General features: G+C 33.7%; 1 protein-coding gene and 1 non-coding gene across 2 annotated transcripts in view; both read left to right on the forward strand.

Annotated features, from left to right (window-relative positions):
- The window catches only part of PCDH11X (protocadherin 11 X-linked), an 840,422-nt gene that overhangs the window by 5,350 nt on the left and 807,753 nt on the right, over positions 1-27,319 (forward strand). The window contains exons 2-5 of the mRNA XM_063703283.1: positions 1,088-1,323; positions 25,473-25,641; positions 26,481-26,586; positions 27,245-27,303. Coding sequence (XP_063559353.1) covers positions 27,261-27,303 — 43 coding nt within the window. The 5' untranslated portion in view covers positions 1,088-1,323; positions 25,473-25,641; positions 26,481-26,586; positions 27,245-27,260. The remainder of the gene's footprint in view (positions 1-1,087; positions 1,324-25,472; positions 25,642-26,480; positions 26,587-27,244; positions 27,304-27,319) is intronic.
- LOC115932588 (U2 spliceosomal RNA) lies at positions 13,679-13,877 on the forward strand. The gene has a single exon (XR_004068848.1). It is a non-coding gene; the product is annotated as a U2 spliceosomal RNA (small nuclear RNA).

Consider the following 27,319-nt stretch of genomic DNA (forward strand, 5'->3'; position numbering starts at 1 on the left):
TTTCTCTTTAGGCATCATCATCTATCCACTCAGATCTTTTTACTCATCTCACTTTCCCCATCCAGCCTTCGAAAAATTCACCATCTTCCATCTATCGAGTAAACTCCCTTTGTCCTGGGGAGACCCCCACTCCTTCGGCCACTTTCAAGCACATTCATCTTCACCTCACCCCATTTTCTACACACATCCCTGCATCATCTCTGAACCTTACATCATGTAACATTTTACCCACTTCAGCCTTCTTTCTACAACCAGTTAGAGCCTCTTAATTTTGTTTTTTTCCTCCCTTTAGGCACTAACAAATAGCTCTATCTCGCTTCTTTTTCCTCCTCTAAGTCAGCTATTCCCCACCCCTTTCCCATGCATTAATTATCCTGCTAATTTGTCCACTCATTTCCCCCTTTTACATCCTCCTCCCCATTAGCCACCTTGCATTCTCCTATCTTTCATTGACCTCAAAGAAGCTAAGGGGAAAGAAAAGCCACTCTACTTTAAACTTGCTTAGATTTGCCAAATTTTCGTCATCAAGGTTTCTTCCTTTCTGTGTCTTTTGCTGTTTTAGTTCACACAAGACTTTTAGTGGAATTCCTTCAATTTGTTATATATTTTTATTATGCCTGCAAATGTCTGTTTTCCTTTGGTTGTGGCTAGGGATTCAAATATTTTACTTTGGGGAGTATTTCCAACCTTTCTGAAGTTCTCACTGACACACTCCTGACACTGTTTCGCTGCATCCCATCCTTTCTGCTGTATTCTCTTCCCATGGGTAATTCCTTTTATATTTTCAGTGAAATTCTTTCTTATTTTTATTCCCTCCTCCCTCCTTTTTTTCTTTTTGCTTTGTGGGATTGGTACAGTGGCTCAAGTTTAAATATTTTGAGAAGGGACCCCCCTCAGCAGACCCCCTCAGCCCACACACAGGATTTTAAAGCCTGTGTCAACGTGTGTTCATGTCAACATACAGTTACCAATCTTCAGAGGCAAAGGAACCCCTGTTTGTTTTATTTTAACTGCACTCTTAGAAAATTCTTTTTCTGTGTGTATGGTAAAGGTGCAATTCTCATATCGTTCTTCTCTCTACATTCAGTGGAATTGATTCAACATCGCTGGGAACTGGGAAGGGAAGAAAGAGTATGCTGTAAAAATACATTTTTCATCAAAGACATATATACATATTACCTTTGGGAAAAATAAAATACTTTGGAACATTTAATTGGATTGACTTTATATTACAACATTCCAAATTACATGTCATTGTCTGAGCAGAATTCTATTATTTGAAGACTTTATTGATCATTCAGTATCCAGAATGAAGAAAACTAGGTAAGATGTCTTGATGTTCCAAACTGGCTTGCTATGTTCAAATTAATCATATTTGAAATGGTGTTATTGTTCAATAGAAGTTCTTCACGAAGGCATCATCTCTAAAATGTGGTTATCTTTTGTTAGGAGAAAACATCAAATGACCTATGTGTCATGGTCCCTTAAGATTTATTCTCTATGCAAGGTTAATTGTAAAATAAAAGTTTATCAGATAGAGAAAACTATTTTAGGGTGAAACTGTCTTTTAATATTCAGTTACATCTGGGGAAACACTGCATTCTCATTATCAAACAGCACCAAAACGTGGGAAAAAGAGTATTTTTCAATTACTGTTTTGAATTTGAGGAGTAGCTTGCCAGAAATTATAAATGTACCTGTTATCTTTTTGCAATCTAAAAATCCTCAACTGTTCAAGGATTTAAACTGCCCTTTTAATTGTCTCTAATGTGTTATGCACTGGATCAATATAATACATTTTAAGACAAAGAACATCAGTGGCTACAATTTTTGTTTCCAGCCCAAATCTGAAAGAATGATTTTTGTACACCTAATCTGCTCATCTTGAACGTGTAGATTTGGGTAAATAGGAGGAAAGATAAATGAAAGGAGAGAATAAATTCCGGAAGAATATATTTCTCTGTTCAATAAAAACTGTTTTAATAATCTAATATAACTTTTAGCATGACAATGATAAAATTAATTTGCTGATGGATTTTAATTAAACTAAAGGAAAATTCATTTCTTTTAAAAATCCTTAAGTGATTAGAGTGCAAATTGAGATTTTAGCTAATTATATAATTCAGTTACTATCATCACATAAAATGAAATTAAAAGATTGCTTTCTGTCACCTTTATTTTGATTCATTCTTTAACTCCTTCAATATGTATAGTATTTTATATTTTTATATCATTTAAAAAGTTATATTAGGTTCATAAAAATTTTTTGAGTAGAAAAAGAAGGCATGGTTATACCCATTTTGTCAATGGGGAGACTGAAGTTCCCGCTGAAGAAATCAGCTCCCTAAGAATTTCCAGAATTAAGAGGGGAAGCTTCAAGAGGATTGATGGTCTTTAGTCTCCAAGCCAGGTCTTTTCCCAACATCCCTTCTTGCCTCTCTTTTATCTTTGAGTATATGTTGTCAAAGTTCTGAATGTAAAAAGCAAAAATATATAATGTGTCTTGGATTAAAAAATAAAAATTTCAAAGACAAGTATATTCAAATATATTAAAATAAGTTTTCCAGTTAATTTTCTACTAGCATTATATTCTCCTATTTAGTGTCTTTTTGCACTAAGCTTTGTAAACATGATATGATATTAAATAAAATGGTAGAACTATTGAAATGTTAACAGTACATGCTTATATGCTTCTTCCATTTTGTTTACAAAAATAATTTAAATTATGACCCATCATAATGACAGTCCCTAAAGTTTGAGTTTACTTAATGTAGCAAATGTTTAATCCTATATCCTACTATCCTACTGTCATTTTTTTAGAACACCTGTATTTTTACATAAGATTTATTTTAGGGGATGTTTGCCAATGATTTTTAGGTAGTGTTTTTTTTCCTGACATGACATTTTGGAAGCAACATATCTTTGGTAATCAGTTGAGTGTGGGTTTGTATCATATCAACCGAAAGGATATTAAGCCCCCAAAATTCAAATCATTGTTTGTTGTCTTCAGATTACAAACTCGTTTCAGGTACAGTGAGAGCAGGGGTTTATTTAAATTGTGTGAACACAAAGTCTTTTATGATTTATGTTTTGTTAGTGTCTAGAGAGTGACCTTGGGCAAAAACCTTCACCTCCCTGGACTTCAATTTCCCCAAAAGTAAAATGAAGGAATTGTAAGTTATTTCAAGACCCTTTGCAAAGGGAAAAAAAATCCTGTGATATTTTACAAAAAGCAGTAGACATCTAGGACATTCTTTCCTTGTCCCTTGGCTCTGCACGTATTATCAATTTGACTGTATTGATTCATTAACCATCAATAACTAAAAACCTATGGCTTGTCCAGCATTGCAATACTTTAAATGTTAAGGGTGGCCCTTAAAGAAATTTTGGAGAGTTCTGTCTTTGAAAAGCTTATATTCTAATAGGGCTAAAACAATGAACAACAACAACAACAAAGTAATATATAGTCACATTAAATTGAATTCAACAAATATTCGTTGTCACTCTACATTACAGTACATCAAGTATAGTGCAGGTTTTATAGACTCTGAAAGTGGAAGGGACCGGAAAGATAATTTAGTCCAAACCCCTCATTTTACAGATAAGAAAAGGAAGACTCAGGGATGAGACATGAGTGCTACTGGAGTTCATGTAAGGTATTGGGTGAGAGCATGAATTAATTTATTCCACAAACATACTTGTTCCCTGCTTTCCAATGTGTTTAGAATTTTAAAACACCATCATGTAGGGCTTTTTAATTACCTTTGCTCAAATTTAATAATAGTATCTTATCAGAAAGTTAAATGTATCCAAAACTTGTTTGTTTTTTGTTGCAGTAAACAATTTCCCACTCTGACTCAGATCTAGAAAATACTGTTTCCCACATTTTGTATTGAATAGAGATTATTAAAAGCACCTGTATTGTGCATATTATGTTATAAAACATGAAAAATGATGTTTTGATATGGAAAACAAGTGAATGGATTCAAGTATCAATACATTAAGTATTTTTTTTTAAATGACTGGAAAAGCCCATTTACTTAAAATGGCTAGAAATATACATTCCTGGAAGGATGGTTTTATTTTTATAAATGCATATTTACTCTAAATAGTTAAGTACACATTTCCTTTAGGTTTTAAATATAATCTGGGGAAGATTTTGAGTGCATTCTCTAAAATTTGATGTTTGCTACATAATCTCATTCTCTATGCCAGGGCATATGTGCGTTTGTTAGGGAGTATGGGTCAGGCAAAGGTAGGCAGGAAAATTATGCCAAAGTAAAGCTTTCCTTTCTTTCCTGAGTAATCGTAGACTGCTTTATTTTACTTTGTGACAGAGGAAGAGGGGAGGAGAAAGGAAATCAAGTAGAGAAGAAAGAGAACTACCAGAGCGTTGGATGATAGGGCCTGATTTTCTGTTCAGTGTGAAATATGCAAGCTTTTTGAAACTGCCTTGGATAGCTTCTCTCTTTTACTTCTCATATTATATATTTAGAATACCTTAAGTGTTGGCTGGTCGCAGCGGCTCACGCCTGTAATCCCAGCACTTTGGGAGGCTGAGGCGGGCAGATCACGAGGTCAAGAGATTGAGGCCATCCTGGCCAACATGGTGAAACCCCGTCTCTACTAAAAAAAATTACAAAAATTAGCTGGGCGTCTTGCTGTGCGCCTGTACTCCCAGCTACTCGGGAGGCTGAGGCAGGAGAATCCCTTGAACCCGCGAGGCGGAGATTGCAGTGAGCCGAGATCGCGCCACTACACTCCAGCCTGGCGACAGAGCAGGACTCCGTCTCAAAAAAAAAAAAAAAAAAAAGAAAAAGAAAAAGAAAAAAGAATACCTTAATTGTTATTTGATGGTTGTTTGCTAGGTTGGGGGAATCAAAATCTTCCAAAACATGAATACATTAAATTTTTTTAAAGAGAGGCTTAAGAATAGGTAATACACACACCAAACACACACAAACAGGACAAAACCTTTACATGAGAGCTCCTCAGGCAGAATTTCCTTTGCCTTTCTTTTTAGATCGGGAAAGAATTTGCTCAGTTTGACAGTGACCTTTTACCCTTCAGTCTGCCTCCACAGTTCTTAAAGCTTTCCTTGTCTGCAGCCTTTCTTAGTCCATGAATTCAGTTTTAGCATCCATAAAATAAAGCAGTTACAATATGTGCTGGCCATTTTATAATGGCCATGAGTGCAAAACAGGATTACTTAAGAAAGAGCATTTGAATTCACTGAAAGTCACAGACATTCTGAATGCCTCAGAACTGCATACAGGAGTAAACAGATATGGGAATATAAGGCTAATGTTCACAAATTGGATAGCTGGCATATATAACAGAATCAAAACACTTTAGAAAGAAATAGAACCAATATACAATTACTAATCAATCAGCATCACTGCTAACGACTTGTTATTTTAAACTCCAGTTTCTAGGAAATTACATTCTATTCCTGTGCTTCTCAAACTATAATGTGCAGACAGATCATCTAGAAATGTTAAAATGCAGATTCTGATTCAGTAGATTCTAGGTGAGGCTGAAATTCTGCATTTCTAACAAGTTCCCTGTACACATGGAAGCTGCTGCCCCTCAAACTACAGTTATCCAAAAGGGGCTGATCCATAGTCTGGTAAACAAGCATGATAAAGATGAAGTAAGCCAAGGGTAACAGGATTTCTTAAAAGAAAAAAGAAACAATTTAGGTATGTGCAATGGATGAAAGTTTTAAATTCAAATAGATTTACAATTATTTGCATTTAGAGGTTAAATTTGATTTTAACCTTTGGTGTGACTATATTGGTTGAAACTGTAGTTCAGAATAACAACCAGTTGCTTGTCCATTTTGCAGTCAAATCTATTTCATGGACACTTTGTACATACGATTATACCATTTCAAAAATGAAAACCATTCGTCATACAGTGTCAATGGTGTACCAATATCTTAAAATCTTTTTAAAGAAATCCAAAAGCTCTGAGAAGTCTTAGTATAGTATAGACCCCTAAAGATATTGGTTTGTAAAATATCAAAATTGAACATATCAGCTAATCATTCAGATTTTAGAGTAGAATATCCAATTAGATTTTCATTTACCTAATTTGAAGAACTTCTTTTTATTTTCTTATTAGTACACACATTTTGCAGAACAACAACAGAAACAACGAAAGACACTTGGTAGAGATTATTTTGTATTTGCTGTCTCAAAATAAAAGTCCTCAAAGTGGGAACAAATGGTAAATTAGACACCATGCTAACCACTTTCCTCACAACTAGACTTTTATCTTAGAATACAGCCGAATAGTCACTTAATCTAAGTGAAACTTCCATTCATTATTAGTTTGGGAAAACTTTCATAGTTCTCATTTCTTTATGTGCAGCTCAGAAACAGTATCAAATTAAAACAAATGACATTGAAAGCAACCATTGAAATAAATGTAAATGTTTAAATTGTGCTTGCTAGGAGACACGATATAGTTCTAGCAGGGTTAGGAAAACAACTGAAAGTTTTCACTTCAGCGTTGGAATTCATGTCTTAATTGTACCATTGAGATTCAGAAGCCATCACCTTCCCAATGAAATTCTACTAGTCTTTTCTAAGCTCTGATACTTACAGGAACAGCAAAGTCTGTTTAGTGGTAATAATTTGAGGATCTCAGTGAGATAAAGGGCCAATTGGATTAAAATGTTTTTGTAAGTGCTAAATGAACTTGAGTGTCTGCCAAAATTGCCTTGGATTTCATTACTCTTAACATAACACATAACTTAATAATGTTAAGCTAGTGCCCATGTGGGTATGAACCCCAATCTTGCTAACAGTTTTCTGTATTGGTCTGTTCTTGCATTGCTATAAAGAACTACCTGAGACTGGGTAATTTATAAAGAAAAAAGGTTTAACTGACTCACAGTTCTACAGGCTGTATAGGAAGCATGGCTAGGGGAGGCCTCAGGAAACTTACAACCATGGCAGAAGGCTAAGAGGAAGGAGTCACGTCTTATATGGCCAAAGCAGGAGGAAGAGGGAGCAGGGGCAGGTGCCACACACTTTTAAACAACCAGAACTCGTGAGAACTCACTCACTATCACAAGAACAGCAAGGGGAAAATCCACCCCCACGATCCAATCACCTTCCACCAGGCCCCTCCTTCAACACTGGGGATTAAAACTGGACATGAGATTTGTGTAGGGATCCGAATCTAAACCATACCATTTAAGCATAGACTGTTTCCATGTACCTAATGGGGCACGTATAGCAGCCAAAATACCCTATATCTTTTTAGGGTTTTTTTTTTTTTTGAGAGGGAAAATCCAAAATATACAAAAAGGAAAAGAAATATAAGAATCAAGACAAAATAAACAGATAGCAAAACATCTTCATACTCTATTATCAAAGAATAGAGAAGAAAACTTACTCTATGGTAAATAGAAATATCAGTTCTATGAACACGATCTGTTCTTTTTTTTTTTTTTTTAGACAGAGTCTCGCTCTGTCGCCCAGGCTGGAGTGCAGTGGCACGATCTCGGCTCACTGCAAGCTCCGCCACCCCGGTTCATGCCATTCTCCTGCCTCAGCCTCCCGAGTAGCTGGGACTACAGGCGCCCGCCACCGCGCCTGGCTAACTTTTTGTATTTTTAGTAGAGACAGGGTTTCACCGTGTTCTCGATCTCCTGACCTCGTGATCCACCCGCCTCGGCCTCCCAAAGTGCTGGGATTACAGGCGTGAGCCACCGCGCCTGGCCTCATGTTTTAAGACAATGAGAAACAATTGAGTTAATTTACAATGGCATTAAAATAAAAAATCATATGTAATTAAATACATGTCAAAAATCAGACTATCTCAGACTCATAACTGGAAAAAATATGAAATAATTTCTTGGCCTGATCCAGCAAATATTAGAATGGTTCAAAATATTAAACAAAATAATGATGTCAGAGTATTCCAATTAAGTTTCATAACTTTAAGTCATTTATATTTCCAGCTTCAGAATCAATTTGAGTAGATCTTAGAATGAGTTTAGTTTTAATTACAGGAAAATATTACATAACTGGATGAAATTTTAATCATAAATCATAGACTTGAAGAATAGATTTTAAAGAGATGGCAGTGAAGGTTGAACAATATTAGCCAGAAGACAATACTGTATAATACATACTAAATGTCTAAGTACTTACAATTGCTAATAATATGATAGGATCACAAAAGAATTAGTAAGAACTTTAAAGGAAATGGATTAATTATATTCATTAGGAAAAAAAATTACAATTCTCAGTTACAATTAGGTTCCAGGATAAGGACTGACAACTCAAATAAGCATCATGATTCAGAGAAATGGAAGACACTTTGAGAACATGATATACAGTATTTCCTTTACAATATCATTACACTTTATATATTTTTATATCCTATGCCAATGATAGCAACTATTAGATTGAAGCAAAAATAATTGTGGGTTTTCCCATTAATAGATCACCCAAGAACATGCTTTGGTTGTAACTGAAACTACTAAGTTTTTGAAACAGGTAAACTAAAAATCAAAGCAGATTTATTATGAAACTTAACACAAAAACTAAACAAAATACTGGAAATAGCACTTTGCAGTAACTACTAAAGGCAATATCACTAATATCACAGATTTTACTATGTAAATAATTACATTATCACTTTTAAATTGCTTTCATTGCATTTTAGGGTACTCTGGCAGATTTTGTCTCATCTGAATCTCACAACATTTCTGTGAAACAGGTATTGCATATAATATATATTTTTAACATATGAGGAAAGAGGCAAGACAAGTTTTTCTATTCTTAAAATCACATACATTTTAGGTGTCAGAGACAGTAATAGATCCTTGTTCTTATCCCTGGAATAATATTTGTTTTATCAGCTAATATATGCACCAATTTATTAGGTTCAAATATAATTAAGGATATATATTAAATAACAATTTAGAATATATTATATTTACTTTTTTAGGAGTTTTAAATTTGTACTAAAAAGTTTCAGTGAGCACTTATTGAATCTTATTCAGCAAAACTATTGTGATATCCCTGGCTTTAGTAATTTAAAACATATATTAACATAACTATACAATTATACAGTAGTCAATAGTGGACTAGGAAATAAGGATGTTATCAGATTGAACAAGAAAGGAATACTAAGTTGGAAAACAAATTAGGATTTGGTTCTATTTTCAAATAATTTCGGAAACCAGAGTCAAACTTCAAAGGATTGTCTTCTCTGTGAAGATAAAAATATTTGAAATAATAGGTCTAGAGGGAGAGTATTTGGGAGCAAAAAGGAAAATTACGGCTATGGGTTGGCTTAGATATAGACTGTTAATAATACACTAAGGTGTATTACTCTGGCTAAGTACTGGTAATGCTTGATCACAGAACTTTGGTAGGTTTCAAGTTTCTAATTTTATTTGAATTACATTCAAGCATTTCCGTAATAGATTTCTGTAATAGTAGTTAACCATGTGGGGTGAATAGTTTTATCCACTGAGCTCATACTTTGTTTTCCATTGGAAGAACTAGATTATTAGAAACTATTATAAAAATATATTTTGCTGTTAGAGAAGCAAACCCTGTTTAGTTTCTTTAGTGAATACCATGAGTTAATTAGTAGACTTAAAAATATAAATGATGACACATATTGTGCTGAAGTGCCATTGAATACAAGAAAAACACTATCCTTATTGTAAAGTTTCCTTAAAACTACAGTTCTACATAAAGGTGATATTTATTCGTGAATGATTTCTTGAAAGAAACCTTTACATATAACCATTTAACACTTCAAACAGCCCTGTGGATTAGCTGGAGCAGACATTTTTATCCTCCCTTTCTTTTGTCCATTTCTGTTTTTCAAATGAAGAATTGAGCTAGTCCAGATTAGCTAAATGGCTTGCCTAAAGTCATCGTCAATTTAGTTAGGAGTAACTTAAGATTCCATGAGCTTTTCACCATTGCCATGTAGACTGAGTTACTGGTGGTAGATAATTTAACCTAGGAATTATGTAGTGATTTGAGATTTTTAATAAAGGAAGGAAAAGAAAGGAAATGTTTCTCAGATATAGAATCTAGGTTAGGGATAACATTTCTTTGCAGAAAAAAATACAAATTGTGATGAGATATTCAGGTTCTACTGAATTAGCAATACACTGAGGTAAATCATGACTAGCAATGTTTTGATGAAAATATACTTGTTTGCTGTTGGGGTATTCATTCTGTTCTCATTATTAGTGGCTCCAAATGAAGAAAGTAGGAATTATTGTAGTGAAATGCGTGTCCCTAGGCATTCTATAATAACCTGGAATTTCTAGTTTATTTGATTTTCCTGTTTTTACTTAGGAAGGTGATATGGTTTGGCTCTGTGTCCCGACCAAAATCTCAGCTTGTAGCTCCTATAATTCCCACGCGTTGTGGGAGGGACCTGGTTGGGGATGATTGAATCATAGGGGCGGGTTTTTCTGTGCTGTTCTCATGATGGTGAATGGGTCTCATGATATCTGATGGTTTTAAAAATGGGAGTTTCTCTGCACAACCTCTTTCTTTGCCTGCTGCCATCTATATAAGACGTGACTGGCTCCTCCTTGCCATCTGCCATGATTGTGAGGCTTCCCCAGCTACGTGGAACTGTGAGTTCTCCATTAAACCTCTTTCCTTTGTAAATTGCCCAGTCTTGGGTATATCTTTATCAGCAGTGTGAAAACAGACTAATACAGAAGGTCATTTTTGATATTTTTTGTCTTTGTGCATAACTTGTGCTTTTTTGGAAGTAACTTAAAACACAAATACTGTTTAACTATGAGCTATGAACAGTTACACCTACTGACTTAACGTGTGTTTTCCAGAAGGTTCCATTCCCTTCGAAGTGACTTGCCCAAGGTCACAAAAGCAACTTAGTGGCAGTCTGAAATAGAATTTAGGTCTGCTTGGTCAGTGTGCTTTTCACTATATTGTCCTGTCACATCTTTCACCCCAGTAAAAGGGCTTATGTACATTTTTTAAAATCACATGTATAATGATCATATAGCCCAAAATAGTCCAGTGTTAAAACTAGTTTTGGTTATAGATTTGAATAGTAAATACCAAACTAATGTGTGTTAAATAGTAAAATGGTGACTCTTTTTCAACAAATTAAAGACATAAAAATACTAACTCATTAACTAATTTTCTGAATGAAACTTAAATTTTATAAAGCAATGTTACATACATCATAACATTTACCTTCTTGAATGTTAGGGATGTCTCCTACATGAGGTTTTATGCTACAATTTAAACTTTAAATTTTACGGAAATCTCACTATAATACTTCACTGCAACTTAGATCTCTCTTGAATCCAAGAAGTTTGTTTTGCAGAAATACTGTAAGAACAGTTTTATAGTCATCTTAATTTTAGTAGCAGGTCCCTATGACTTAAGACCCCAAAATACATTAAGGTAAAGTTTTAATGTTCCATTAACAATACCAATCATCCAATTTATGGAACTTATGTTTTGCTTATTTACAGAAAAATAAATATTTGCCCCATTTTAAATATTTTAAAGGTGTTTGCTCTATTGCTAAAAATGTCTAACACATTAGACTTTTAATAGATTAATGGAATGGAGTTGTAAACTATTCTTCAGCAAACATACCTTTAAAGGTCATGCTGTTATCAAAATATAAATTAACAAGTTTGGTTAAGTGCAAGGAAGTAGTATAAAAGCCAGCAACCTCAGTTATATTTCAGTCTTGTTATATTTGCTTGAATGAAAATTTATCTTACATAGCTATCTTTTTTTCCAAAATGTAAAAGATTTTCCTTGTGAACAGACAGCATTTGATCTAACATAGTTATTGGTCTATTGATTTGTTTGTGTTCTTTTCTACCAGAGCCATGTATTCCTACTGCATAGTATACATTTTTTAGAGTAAATTCTTTTAAGAAATAATTTGAACGTCTTTAATTTTCAGAGAAAATTTTAGGTGTAGTTTTTTTAATTGCATAACTATTTTGAAACTACTATATAGATAAATTTTGAAATTTTAGTAATGTCGTGAAAAAATTCAATGAGAAAGAATCTCCTTGATTCAGAAGCTACTGAAGACAAACAAGTAAAGTTGGAAACTGTTAAAGGACTAAAAGGGCAGAAAAATTGTCAATATCATTTTCTTATCTCTTGTAGATATAGCTGACTTGATAAACTGATTATTAAAAGTAACAAGTTCACAATAACTGAAAAACCCAAGTTCATTTTGAACCAAACATTATGGTTAAAATACCAATGCCAAATTTACCAAAATAATTACATTTTGCATACTGGATAATCATTATATATATAGTTGGTACAAATTAATCCTTAGTTATCTATATCTTAGATGTCTACCTCTGTGCCTCTGTGAAGTAGGAGGTAGTCTAATTATTTCCATGGTATGGATATAGAAACTGAGACTTGCGTAAATGTACAAAGACAGTAAATGGCCACATCAGGGATCACACTCACATCTTTTTCACTTCACAGTCCAGATTTTTAACCAGAATGCGAAATATAAATGTATTTTTGTTTATATTTTGAAATATCATTTAACTATATTAATAATTACTATGCACATAAACTTTTCAATTTCTTTTTAGATAAATGTTTTTTATTATATCCATTTCTCAGCTTTATTAACTGTGTTAGGAGTGCAGAACACCATGCCTTGAGGAAACATAAAAGTACATCAGTTAAACTGAATATTAAGGTTTTTCTTCTTTCTTCTGGACAGCTTAATTGTAGGAGAAATATTCTACCTATAAAATCGCCTGTCGTTAACAATTCAGTTACAGCCTGGTGAATGTGAACACACACACTTAAAGTGTCTAATTTAAAACTAGATTTTCTCCTTTGATAATTCTACTTTTGTTGTAGATTGTATAATGAGTTTAAGCAAATTAAAATTATAGATGGCTTGTGATCTTTCTCATCAAAGATGATTGCATTTTTATTTCACTTGTATTAGAAATTTGACAGATTTGATCTAGAGGCATGTACAGTTTTGATTTTTAATGGATTTGCTTGGACAATCTCAAGTTAAAATAAGAACTTTCAATTCTAGTCTCTGTTCAGAAATCCTGACTCATAATACTGAGATAAATACTGGAGGGATAAAATGTCTCTCAGCATTAAATAACTAAAAAAAACATTTGTTTGAACCATAAAGGGAGAATTGAGTTTATTTATAATCCATCTGCATAATACATCTAGTTGAATCAATCAATTATTTTAACTGATTTTCTTCCAAATTAACTGCTGGTTTTATTTTTATGTGGACATTAGCCTTATTGTACAAAAAACTCACTCTATGTTTCTACTTAAGACAACTAAAATGCAGCAATTCCTTATTCTTTAATCATATCCTTAGGGTATTCAGTCAGAATGGAATATTATGAGTCAAAGATATTGATCAGAAGTCAGTCGAAATTTAAAATATCTTCTCTTGGATTTATTTTCTTTATAACTATTATCATGCAATAATGATGCAAATGCAGTACAAACAAAACCATAGATGAACACAGATGCATTTGCTTGATAAGTACAGACAAGGAAACAGCATGGTAGAAATTTGCCCATCTAGACTTTCATTCTAGTAGCTAAGTTTTATGCTTTTTTTCTTAACTTGATATTTTAAAAACTTGAAAAAAAGAAGAATCAGTATCACTTCTCAGCCTTTTGGCTAAGATAGAGTGTTAGAGTGTAGTATCTGTTCCTATCAGTTCAATATCTGATATATCCTCTGTCCGAGGACAATATATTACATGGATTTTTGGAGCAGGGAGATGGAATAGGAGCATGCTCTGTCCACTCCACACATTGAACTGGTATTGCAGTACCTCCAAGAACGGTGTTCCCCTCGGGGGTTAAAACACAGTGTTACAGGCCGGGCGTGTTGGCTCATGCCTGTAATACCAGCACTTTGGGAGGCCGAGGCAGGTGGATCACCTGAGGTCAGGAGTTCGAGACCAACCAGGCCAACATGGTGAAACCCCATCTCTACTAAAAATACAAAAATTAACCAGGCATGATGGCGGGCGCCTGTAATCCCAGCTACTCAGGAGGCTGAGGCAGGAGGATCACTTGAACCGGGGAGGCAGAGGTTGCAGTGAGCCGACATTGTGCCACTGCACTCCAGCCTGGGCAACAAAGTAAGACTCCATCTCAAAAAAAAAAAAAAAATCAGTAGAATCACTTTCCTAAAATACAAGTACACAGATACTTTTACAAATATATGATACACAATGGCCTTCAAAGTGGATCTAGACAAATAGAAATTTGTTTTTAATAATGCTTAGAAATTATGTTTCTCTTGCTAATATTCAGTGTCACTTTGTTACTTGAAAATTCTACTTTTCACAGAAAACAACCTATTTTTGTAGGACTTAGGTTGTCTTCCTGCTGTTAGGATATATTACCACTAGATAGCAGTGAGGTTGTAAGAACTCATTTCTTGTTGGAATGTATTTTACTCAGACATGGATTATTTCTTCCTTTAATATATATAATATACATAATTTCTGAAATTATATAATAAATCATAAAATGTTTATATTCAAAACATACTTTTAGAAATGAAGACTTAGGTCACATTTATTCTGTTTTCCTTATCATATATCATCAATTAATACTTAATGAAACCCTACCCTTCACCAGAGATTTTGAATAGCTTATTTTTTACCTACTCCATATTTTCTATTTTCCAGAATTATCTCTTGAAAAAACTCATACATGCATAATTGAAATTAAAATTTTAGGATATGCCACAAAGTTGAATAGAGGTTTTAACTAAATCCATGACCTCCTAAACACAAATCTTTTTTTTCACTTACATTGAAAAAAGTGTATCTATAGCTAAAATTTCTATTATCCTTCAATAAATAATAAATCACAAACATACATAATTCTGTTAAGTAAAAGACCACATGTCTATTGAGGAATTGTACTAGGCTCACAAGAGTGAGTGTGAGATGATTACTAAGAGACTGTTTGCTATGAACAGTAAAACACATTTTTTTGGTATAATGTGATACATGATATAAAAGAGCTTGATAAGGTTGTTTAAAGATTCACAAAAGAAAGCAGATTTCTGGCCTTTCACTTGATTTACTATGAATTTCTGCAAAACTACTGAGTTTCCTGGTTGTGAAATAAAAATAATGACTCTTTAACAACTTGTCTGACTGTGCAAATGAGTGATAAAACTTGAATAAAAATGTATTATTCAGAGTAGAACTGAAAGGTGTGAGGCTCTAGATGTTAAACATTTATATTCATAAATTACCATAAACACTGAACACTGATATGTGTTCATAAGTAAATAAATAAGTTTTTTAAATTAGGTGTTACATATAACTTATAAAACCAGATGAGATGCCACATAACAGAGTTGTATATTTTCTACACATTTTGCAAGTGCACTTATAGAGATATATGTCTATTATTCATATATTAGACATTAGTATTTATGGAGAGGCATATGTGGATACATATGTCCATATATTCTTGCTTAGACAAATGGCAATATAATCATTATACATATGTTCCTAAATAAAAATTTTGCATTTATCATGTATACTAATCAAGGAATAACAAACTAGATCATTTAAGGTTTCATTTACAGAATCAATTCCAAATATCTTTTATTGCTTTGACACTAGTAGCATTTTGACTCCTTTAATACACCCTACAACATTCCAGGTTAGGGGAGTTAAAAGGTCCGAGAAAGTTGCCAGGTTCACATAGTAGGGAGATTGAACTGATAGCAGGGAGATTGAACTGATACCTCATTAAGGTTTTTGTGGCTGGTTGCAGTGGCTCCCGCCTGTAATTGATCCCAGCACTTTGGGAGGCCGAGGTGAGTGGATCGCTTGAGGCCAGGAGTTCGAAATCAGCCTGGCCAACATGGCATAACGCCGTCTCTATTAAAAATACAAAAATCATCCGGGCGAGGTGGCACACGCCTATAATCCCACGTACTCGGGAGGCTGAGGCGCAAGAATCGCTTGAACCCGGGAGGCGGAGGTTGCAGTGAGCCGAGACCGCGCCACTGCATTCCAGCCTGGGCGCCAGAGAGAGATTCTGTCTCAAAAAGAAAATATTTTTACATAACACTTTTCACACTCTTCCATTTTCTCCCCACTTTCTCTTTTCCTTCTACTCTCTTTTTTCCTTCTTCCATTGAATTTTCACTACTCTTTCTTCATAAAGTAAGTTGTTGAAAGATTAAATATTTTACTGCAGTTCACTCTGTTTTCTACTTCCATTCTTCTACAAATAGGCATCTATGTCAAAAAATAATCAGTTTGAAAATCTCCTTTATTATTCTGTTTTTAAGCATCTCTTTGTCTAAAAGTAAAAACAAAACGTACAATTAGGAATATGTGCTTTGGCTCTTTAAGGCAACTGCTTGCCCCATACTCTGACTTTAGCCCTCAATTGTCTTGGAGATGCACAGTAAAAGGATATATGCCTAGGAGAATAAGGCTTTGATGTACTGTATATCTAAATGTTGTCTGACAAAATTAACACAGAAAACTATGGATATTTTTTCTTAGCGTTTGGAACAAACATGATACATAATAGATTATTTTGCTGTAATTAAAATGATTTTCTGTGTCTAACTTAATGTTCATGTACCTAGTTTTGGTTGTTTCCATTTAGCAGGTGAGGTAGCAATTGCTTTCTTTTGAAAATTTAGGCCCTTTCTACTGCTATCATCGACTTTGGAAAAAAGGCAAAACCAAAGGCAAATTAACCCTATAATAAATATATTCAGTTGATCATTCATGTTAAGATACTTGATGGCTTACATTTAATATTAGGGATATTTATTTTACATTCAAAAGTTATTCATTTTTACTTAAAACATAGAAATGCTGTTTTTTTAAAAAAGGTTTATTGCTGGGCGCCCTGGGCCTGTAATCCCAGTATTTTGGGAGGTGGAGTGGGGCAGAGAGCTTGAGCCCAGGATTTCCAAACCAGCCTGGGCAACATGATGAAACCTCGTCTCTACCAAAAATAAAAAAAATTAGCCGGGTGTGGTGGCATGCAGCTGTAGACCAAGGTACTCTGGAGGCTGAGGTGGGAGGATTACTTGAGCCTGGGAGGTGGAGGCTGCAGTGAACCATGATCATGCCACTGCACTCCAGCCTGGGCAACAGAACAAGACCCTGTCTCAAAAAAAAAAAAAAAAAAAAAGAGTTTATTATCCCATCTAGGCTTCAAGTAAAATGATTTAAATAAGAAGGGCAGTTACTTATTCAACTCAAAAGAATTTAAAAGGAAACATAAAGGATTTTAAACAGCAGTATTCATTTTCTGCCTTTGTTAGTCAACAAAAAAGAGGGTCTTGAGTCATAATGCAGACAAAAGGTAACATCGGCTGCATATTGTGCCTGAATAATGGAGATTTCTTCAACAGAAACTGTTTGAAAAACATTTGCATGGAAGTAGTAGATTGCCTTTGATTATATTCAAGGGGAAGGAAATAGCCAAGCATAATTTTCCAGAATAAAGTAAACTTTTCTTTCATTAGTGAAAGTTATATTTTTGGAGTGATATAAACATTTTAAAACACTTTATACACAAAGTGAATTCATATAGATAAATTACATATTTTAAAACTAGAAATATTTTCACATTAAAGCTGAAATTATACATGATATGAATGCAGTATTAATTACTAATGATTTGTTTTGCAGAAAGATTCTTCATTGTGTAAATGAATTCATCATAGACTCCAAATATCAAGCTCTCAGAATGTATTAAAAATGGCATTTGTTATCAGTCCTCCAGGTGTTACATATGACTCCCAGTCACACTTAGATGACAGTATATGTGAAAGATGCTTAGGAGAGGCAAGAGTCTGAAAGGCCAACATATATTAAATAACTTTATTTAAATGAAACAATAAAATCCTGATTGATTTGAAAGCACACTGATGCATTATCAATGCACTTTCTTGAAGAATTGGTCTCGAGAGAAAATGCTTCACTGAAATAATTCAGGAAACTGCCCTTACGGCAAGTGGGGCAGATTCTCTTCCTGTCCTTCATAGCATTCTATATGTTTAAGGAGCAATGCTGACAATCATACACATGCATCTGCATGCACACATTAGAAAAGATGGAGTAACATGTCTATCTAAGTTGTTGTTGGCAATCTGTGTTCCCCCTCAGTGGAAATCTTTCAAATCAAATTTGGGCAATTTTCTTTATGTAGATACTAGAAAAGGATTCTCTCTCAGCTCATATTTGTGTGTCTTTTGTCATTTTTTCTTCACAGTTACGGTTACCTATGCTAGTACAGTATGCTGCACATAATTTAGATCAATTAATTCTGTTGACTAAAATACACCTTTTTGGATCCCCTGTTTCCTGCTTCTCACCACCACACGTTGTCTTGTCTGCTGTGCTTTTAACAGCTCTCAAATAAGAAATTTATCTTTGCATATTTAAACATCCTACTCCTCACCCCATATTAAAGTTACATTATTAAGAAGGCCCACACATTCTGATAATTTCCATATATTTATTAATGCCCACCTGCATGAAATAAGTTTTCCTGCACGCTTAGTTTTGTGCTTTTCCCAGATATTTGAAATAAATCTTTACTTACTGATGTAGTGATTTGTATGGAGAATTGCATATTAGTGGAAAGTCTGACTAAATATCTATATAGAATATATGAAGTCGGACTACATAAAATTTCTATTTTTCAGGTCAAAATTGGTTAAATATCAGCAATTTTATCTATTTCAACCAGTAAACAAAGGTCACAGTTCAGATGTACTGAAACAGAGAAAATCATAATTATCAGTGGAACTATCTTCTGAATTTCTCCTCACATCTGCAGATTTGTCCGGACAATTACTTAGTCTTAAGTAAAAATTAGTGTTGGAGAAGTCTTTATGAATAATGCATACTTCTGGAGGAAGTGAGATTTGATCACTTCTCAGCTTTTTGGCTAAGATCAAATGAAAGTCAGTTTATAAAGTTGAGACTTCCGATTTAATGTTAATATGAGTTCCTGAAAAGTGAAACACAGTTCTATTAATGCCTCAGTACAAATTACCCAATTATGCAACATAAATTTCAATGAAATGTAGCATCAGGTAAATCTATTTTCCTATTCAATTACTTATTGAATGAACAGGCATTTTTCTAATAAGATAGGCATTTGGATCAAATGTTAGCATTTTTTGTTTCTGCAGATTTATTGTGTCTGCAATTTAATATGGATTATAGAAACATACGGAATGAAGCCTCCGTATAATTGTTTATCCCATTATCAGAAATTTTGCAAAATTTGATTCCTGAGAAAAAGGTAAATTAAAACCATTTGCCATCAGTTATCTTTTTCATTTTTTTTTTCTAAACTCGGATTTCAAACAGAAGAGCTCTTTTTTGGGTGATGTCCTTAATAATTACAATCTAGATTCTGATTCCAAAACTTTACTGTTTTATTTATGTTAGTGTAAGTGAAAAATAAACATATTTTGTATTGTTTAAAGTCTGTGTAGTAGCTAAGAGCTTAAGCTTTCGACTCATATAAATCTTCTTTCAAATTTTACCTGTATACCTTAATAGGTCTGTGACCTTGGCCAAGTTACTGAAACTTTTAGAGTCTCAATTCCCTCATATGTAAACGGAAGTCACAATAGCAGTGCATATATCATAAGATTGCTGTATTAAATGCACTTAGCACAGTTCTTGGCATGTAATAAGAATTCAATAAATGGTAGCTACTATTATTCTAATAACTGATTACATTCTTTGGAAATTGTATTAAGATGACCCCAGCTGCTTAGTGAATCACTATATTTGTCAGCATAGTAATTTGCAGAAACATGGATCTGTATTTCCTTTATATATATTTTTAATAGGATTAGGACTTGCAGGAGTTTGCTAGTGTGTATATGATCTTGGCAGCAGGAATCCAAATAGCCTGAGTAGAAAACTGAATTTTCCCACATTTTTTCAATCACATATGGATAGAGATAATCCCCACTGTTGGCTAAATTGTGGAAGTTTTACGCTTCTTGTATTGGTGGCCTTGCTGGTAACAGTAGTCTACAAATAAAGAATATTGTTTCTTAATAGCTTAAGCAATGTTAACATGATACATTCTCTCTTTTTACCAAATAAGTCTTTTCAAACTCTTAGCAAAATTAAACATTTTAAAAAATCATCGAGTTAATTAAAAGAATATTATATCCTTAAAATATGCCATTTTAATGGAAATTTTTTTTGGTCAGTGAGAATATGATTTATTTACAATAATGCCACAGAATATGAAGTGGCAGTTTTATATTTCAAGTGGTTCTGGTCATTTTTAATTAACCGGAGAGGAAGTGAGAAAAAAATAAAGACTGTTTAAAATATAATTAATTAGATTAAAATTTTAACTTTTGTTTATACAGTCTTTAGTAATGTATTTATTGGCTTTTCTGAGGAATCTGGTATTTCTGAGGAAATTCTATTTTTAAATACATGCTACTTTAAATAAATGTTACTTCATCATTTTCAAATGACTATTCAATCAACATGTATAAAAGTTGTGGATTTCTTTGCTTTTATGACAAAAGTGGTATTGTATTTTTAAACTGATCACTTTATTAGGTCAGAGAGGGTATAGTTCAAAGTGTAATTATTTATTGTTAAATTGTATATTTACAAACATTTTAGTTTTGAACCATTAGATATTTATGTAATTTAAGTATGAAAGTTTAAAAATGGTTCATATAATAATAGGCATGTGATAAAATGTCATGATAAAAGACAGCCAAATAAATATTATTTCATCCTACTTAGAAAGAATAATTTTCCAGAGGAACTTTACTCAGTTTTAGAGAGAAATCCAAGAATAATGTTCTTCTTTCATTTTTCAACATGATATAATCAGAGAATTTGGAAAACTGGTAAATATAACCTATAGTAAAATGGTCAGGAAAAATACTCATTTCCATTTATGATAACTGAAGTGACAAAAAGACTCCTAGAAGTTACATTTTCCCTTTGTGGTATATTAAAGAACAATGAATATACCACACTTTATTCTAAAAAGGACTTTTTTTATGAATGTAAAGGATAATGATCAGATTTAAGTTTCTTTCTACAACCACTTCTAATTCTATTCACATGATCTATTTAAAAATTCCTTACTTCAACATGTTTAAATGTAGTAGCCATTTTGAAACATTTTAGTCCCCCAAGATACAGAAATATATAAAAAACATACAAGTTTCAGATCTAGAATTCAGTTTCTCCCTAAAGGGAAATTCATCATCCAATCTTCTGGCATTCTTTAAACTAGACACTAGACCCTTTTCATCTAGATATTGCATATCTCATATATATTATACATACATACATGTATGTGTATGCATGTATTTTTAAAATCAGTATTTGTAGTAACATATCAAAAAGGAATTTCTAATATTCCAAGGTTCTAATGTTAGAATAGAAACATATTCACAATAGTGTTTATCAGTTTCATGTATTTAGAGTAGTTTCACACTAAAATGAGTGATTAGGCTGGGCACGGTGGCTCATACCTGTAATCTGCGTACTTTGGGAGGCCAAAGCAGGGGGCTTGCTTGAGCTCAGGAGTTCCAGACCAGCCTGGGGAACATAGTGAGACCCTGTCTCTACAAAAAACATTTTTTTAAAAAAAATTAGCTCCTCACAGTGACACGTGCACCTATAATTCCAGCTACAGGGGAAACAGGTGGGAGTATGACTTGAGCTGAGGAGTTAGAGGCTTCAGTGAGCCATGGTGGCATCACTGCACTCTATCCTGGGTGGCAGAGTGAGATCCTGTTGCAAATTAAAATAAGTGATTAGGACAAAAAAGATATAGGGCAAAATAAATAGAATGCTTACCCACCTCAAATAAAAAGAAAATAATATTTGTTAATATGAAGGTGATACTGGATAAGTGAAGTGCCTAGGACTTTTTTCTTAAATAATCTAGTATATTTTATGTGAATAAGGGACTATAAAGTAGGGAGATCAGCAGGACTGTAAAAGTGGGTGTGGGAGAAGAAAGTTTGCTAGTCAAACTTGATTTAAATTGACTGCCTTTGTAATAGCATGTGGCTGAATGTTTTGATCTATTTATAATGAATATTTTCAGGATTTGCTAATTTTTGAAAATTGGCAAGAAATACTCATTTTTTTCCTGTCTTCAGGTATGCCAAAATAAAACTTGCTAGAATAAAAAAAAATGAAGGTGAAGGAATGTCTTGTGTGTGCTAAAACACCTCCACTTAAAGAGTTTGATATCCACTAGAAAATGTTTCTTTAAAAAGGGGACAAAGGGCATTTGATGCTTCTCACCTTTCACAGTTGTGACAATTCTCTTAGACATCTTAAATTCTCTAAGTGGAGATTTCTTATATTCTTCACAGTACACCTGTTTAAAAATTGTAGTCCACAGAAATCTGAAACTGCAAAAGAAACTTTTCTCAAGATGATAACTCACAAGGAGTATAAATTACAGTTACTTCATTTGTGGGAGTTTTCCTATCACTTTTCAATTAATAAGACACCCTGGTTATGGGAATTTTAGTCTCACTGAAAAACTCAATTTTTCTATGCAAATTAAATTTGCATATGCAAGTTACAATTTGAGTTTAAGCTTAGGCCTACGCTGATGGAGGGATAACAGGCAAACTGGAATGTGGTACTTGACCATACTTAGCGCAGGAAAAACAACAAAAAAAACTTCAGAAACTTTCTTACCATTGACAGGGGCTAGTGTCGATATTCCTTGTGGTTTTCCCTTATTGACTGTATCTACGCCATCACACAGCAAAATGTACACAACAGCAGAAACTAGACATTTTACTCATAGTTTCTGCAAAATCTGAATAAAGTTTTTCTACTATAAATAATGCCAAAGATGTGGTCTTATAGATGTATACATTCTAAGGATCAGGGAAAGGCTGTGAAATAAAACTCTAAGTTGAACAAAATTCAAGTAGTTTATCTTTTAACAGAAATATCTCCATAAACCATATCGATATAAAGGTGAACAGGGGTTGGACACAGTGGCTGAAAGCCCATAATTCCAGTGTTTTGGGAGGCCAAAATGGGAGGATGGCTTGAGAATAGGAGTTGGAGACCAGCCTGGGCAACATAGAAAGACCTCCTCTCTACAAAAAAAAAAAAAAATTAGCCAGGTCTGTTCATGTGTGCCTGTAGTCCTAGCTATTTGGGAGGCTGAGGTGGGAGGATTGGTCAAGCCCAGGAGTTGGAGGCTGTAGTGAGCTATGATCATGCCACTGCACTTCAGCCGGGGTGACACAGTGAAAACCGTGTCTCTAAAAAAATTAAAAATAAATAAAGGTCAACAGGAAGAATCAATAACTAAGGCAGCAACTGGAATTGACAAATTAATATCAATAAGCTTGAATCAACTAATGGGGATGGTTGTGTGTGTGTGTGTCTGTAGGGGGGGGAGAGAGAGAGAGAGAGAGAAATATTGGTGAAGTAGTATTTTAATTCACCCACCAACATTCTATTGGGTGGCCAAATTCATAGAGGTATTTTATTAGAATCAGAAATTTCAGAATTTTAGAATCTATGTGTTAGCAAACTGTGTATTCATAGGTTCAAAAGAGGTTCACGACCTCTTGTTCCTCATAAATCATTCTAGGAGAAAAAAAATACCAACATAGCTGTAGCCCCTAAGTCATGAAGTGCATCTGACTGGTTCACAAAATGTTAAATATAAAGGGTTACAGCTTTTCAATTAAAAATTTTTTATGATAAACATTAATGGGAAAAAACACTTATTTCAATAAAATTTATGGAATTCATTATTACTTTCAAAGAAATAACACCCTTATCTGTTAGCTCTGTCGATCCAGGGATGAAGGTTCAGCTAGAAAAATAACTTTAACCCATTATTGGACTGGTCTTTATTAAAGGCAGAGATATAACCCTAACTATCTCCCACTCTTCTGATTATGTATTTGTATTAAATACCTGATTATTTATTTAAAATTTATTTACTCAAACTATGGAAACATTATTCAATTCTTCCTTTGCTTGCAAAGAAAGATTTTCTGGTCAAAATAATAAACATTAATCCACAGAGGCAAAGCAAAAATAACAAAGATCTCTGTAGATAATATTAACTTTTATTCAAATTTCACAGTTGTTAATAAATGTATATTCAAAAGGAATGTGTGGCTGGGTGCGGTGGCTCATGCTTGTAATCCCAGCACTTTGGGAGGCCAAGGCGGGCAAATCATGAGGTCAGGAGTTCGAGACCAGCCTGGCCAACACGGTGAAACCCTGTCTCGACTAAAAATACAAAAATTAGCTGGGCATGGTGACGGGCGCCTGTAATCCCAGCTACTCAGGAGGCTGAGGCAGGACAATTGCTTGAACCTGGGAGACGGAGGTTGCAGTGAGCCGAGATCATGCCACTGCACTCCAGCCTGGGAGACAGAGCTAGACTCTGTCTCAAAAAAAAAAAAAAAAAAAAAGAGAGGAATGTGTGATGGATCTGGGCATTGATAAATCTATCACTAAGGTTCTATATTTATGGCATTTGATTAGCTATCCACATCACATTATGAGGATATCTACTTTCTCAAAGTATTTTGATCTTTGCTTCTAGATTAATAAAAAATGTAATAGTGGCTGAAGTATTTAAGGCACTCCCCTGGGACATGAAAACAAATAATAAAATTTAGGTTATCTGGCATTGCCCAAATAATTGTATACAGAAAGTAAGAGAAAATTCATGTATGTTTGTGTTTATCTGCACTTACTGTAGCTGTCCTAAACTTTAGTCTTTAAATATAGAAGCCAATATGGAAGGTTAAATAGATGATTAATGCTCATCCTTTACTAGAAGTCTCTTTAAGCATATCTTATTTCCACGCTGATCATATTTATCTTTAGTAAAATTATAATTAACGTATAAGGTTTGTTTAATGGCTACAATTTCAGCTCATTTGTAATTAAAGTTTATCACAAATAACTTTTATAATTAAGCAACTTATAAAATCTCAGATTAAAGTAAATTATGTTACTTAGTCTCAACATTTTCTTATAAAACATATTCTTCTTCTGTCTTTGCCTTATCTGTTCTTGGCACTAACTTCTTCAGTCATTCACACTTCAAAAGCTTTGGACTATTTCCTCTTCCTTATACCCACATTCCAGATTAAACTTTAGACTTTTTTATCTTGCAATCTCTTTCTCTTCCAATCTTTCTTCCTACATCTTCCAGCTATTTATCAAAAACATTTAAAGAGCTACTTCTTTCATGAACCTCTTCTTAATTCCATTACCTCAAAGTATTCACATTCTTCGGTACTATCATATTACTGTGCTCTGTCCTTTGTCACTTAGCCTATTTAGTATAATATTTATCTTCTACAAATCTTGTATTATCTCCCCCACTACATAAACTTAACATGTGCTTTATACACAGAGGGTGCTTAAAAAGTACAGATCAACTGGATGGATGAATGGATGGAAGAGGATGGAATATCTTAACAAAACACATTTTCCTTAAGTAAATTCATGCATACTCCAAATTAAATACAGAATGTGAAGTATCTCTGAACTGTGCTGTTGAATATGGTAGCTACTAGCTACATGTGAGTATTTAAATTTTAATTTATTAAATTAAATTAAGAATTTAATTCCTCAGTTGCACTAGCCACATTTCAAGTGGTTAATAGGCACAAGCGGCTACCATATTGGACCATGCAGATTATTTTAATAAAATATTTTTATCATTGCGGAAAGTTCTATTGGATAGTACTGCTCTAGAAATTTTTGCTGGAGGAATGGAAGAGAGAAACACATCTATGGAATTCGAGGGAGATCATAATAACAAATAATAAGGCATAGGATTACCACTTCCCATAATACAAAGTATGATTCATAGCCATTTATAATACAAGCAATTACCCCTCAAAGTTGAAGATTTATATTAGTATCATTATTATCACTTTTCATTTAATCCATATTTTTTGCAATATCAATAATATAAAACTCAAAATAATTCATGTAGGTAGGAAGATGTCATATTTTCCACATAAATATGCATTAAATGCTTTAACAAGACTGGCTTAATTAGAATAAGAATACAACAGACTAGGCTGGCTTTTCAAAAATTTTAATAGCTTATTCCCTGTTAAAGCTAAGAAATACCTTCCAGTATACCCTACCTCCCAAAGTATCAGGGATTTTTTGTTTTTTAATCCAAGAGAGATTCATGAGATCATAAAACACAATCTTTATGTTCTTTGCTTCCCTTTTTCCAAAATCTAAAATTATTCAGAAATATTTAACCTTTTCTTGATTTGTAGCCATTACAGCTAATTGGAGGATCCTGCCATAAAATGATGGCCCTCTGTCATGTGTTGCCTACTTGTTTAATTTAGATTTGTGGTTTCTTGAAAGCCAACTGAAAGTGTTTGACCCCTCATAGGAAAATCCTGTTGTGAATAAGAAGGATTCCACAGATCACATACCAGAGAGGTTTTGCCTCAGCTGCTCTCAACTTTGTAATCTTGTGAAGAAGCTGACAAGCTTGGGTGAGACAATGTTTTGCTATCCTCCTTAAAAAATTAGAAATTCCCACATAAGAGAGTATGAATTGATAACAAGAGGCATTATAGCTAAGATCAGGTTCATAACTGAAAAAATTGAAATAGATATGTAGGTAATCAAGCATTTTTAGTGATGTATATTATGTGATTGCCATTCAAGGCAGGCATAACCATTTTCCTCAGTCAGGAAATAAATACCACTAGCCAATGGGGCTAGGATCACACCTATTCCATATAAATAGAACTTTGAATCTATCCTGTCTACTGTTTGATAAGCCTATGCAGATTCCCAATTTTATGTGTTAGGTTTATAAAACTGTTATAATGATCCAAGGAATAATAGCAGTTGGTGGGGAGGGTGTTTTTATTTAAGCTTTGATTAGCAGACAAATAAGGATAGCAGAGACTTCACTCCAGTTTTAATTCAAAAAATATTTTGTGCCTACATTTCAGAATCCTGGATGATTTGCTGCTAACAGCACTCTGAGGTCCTGCCATGGAACCTCCTATCTAGTGCAGCATTTGGGTTATTGAAGCCCTATCTTTTCAGTGCATCTATTTCATTTAAGTTTAAACTGATTACAATGTACTGGAGGCAAAGACCTTTTTCTTCCCCTCCCTCTTTTTATCCCCCACTCAACAGCTGATTGCAGAGCACTATGAGGACTGAACGACAGTGGGTTTTAATTCAGATATTTCAAGGTGAGTTTCATATATA

The sequence above is a fragment of the Gorilla gorilla genome, chromosome X (assembly GCF_029281585.2).
Source record: "Gorilla gorilla gorilla isolate KB3781 chromosome X, NHGRI_mGorGor1-v2.1_pri, whole genome shotgun sequence".
Lineage (NCBI taxonomy): Eukaryota > Metazoa > Chordata > Mammalia > Primates > Hominidae > Gorilla > Gorilla gorilla.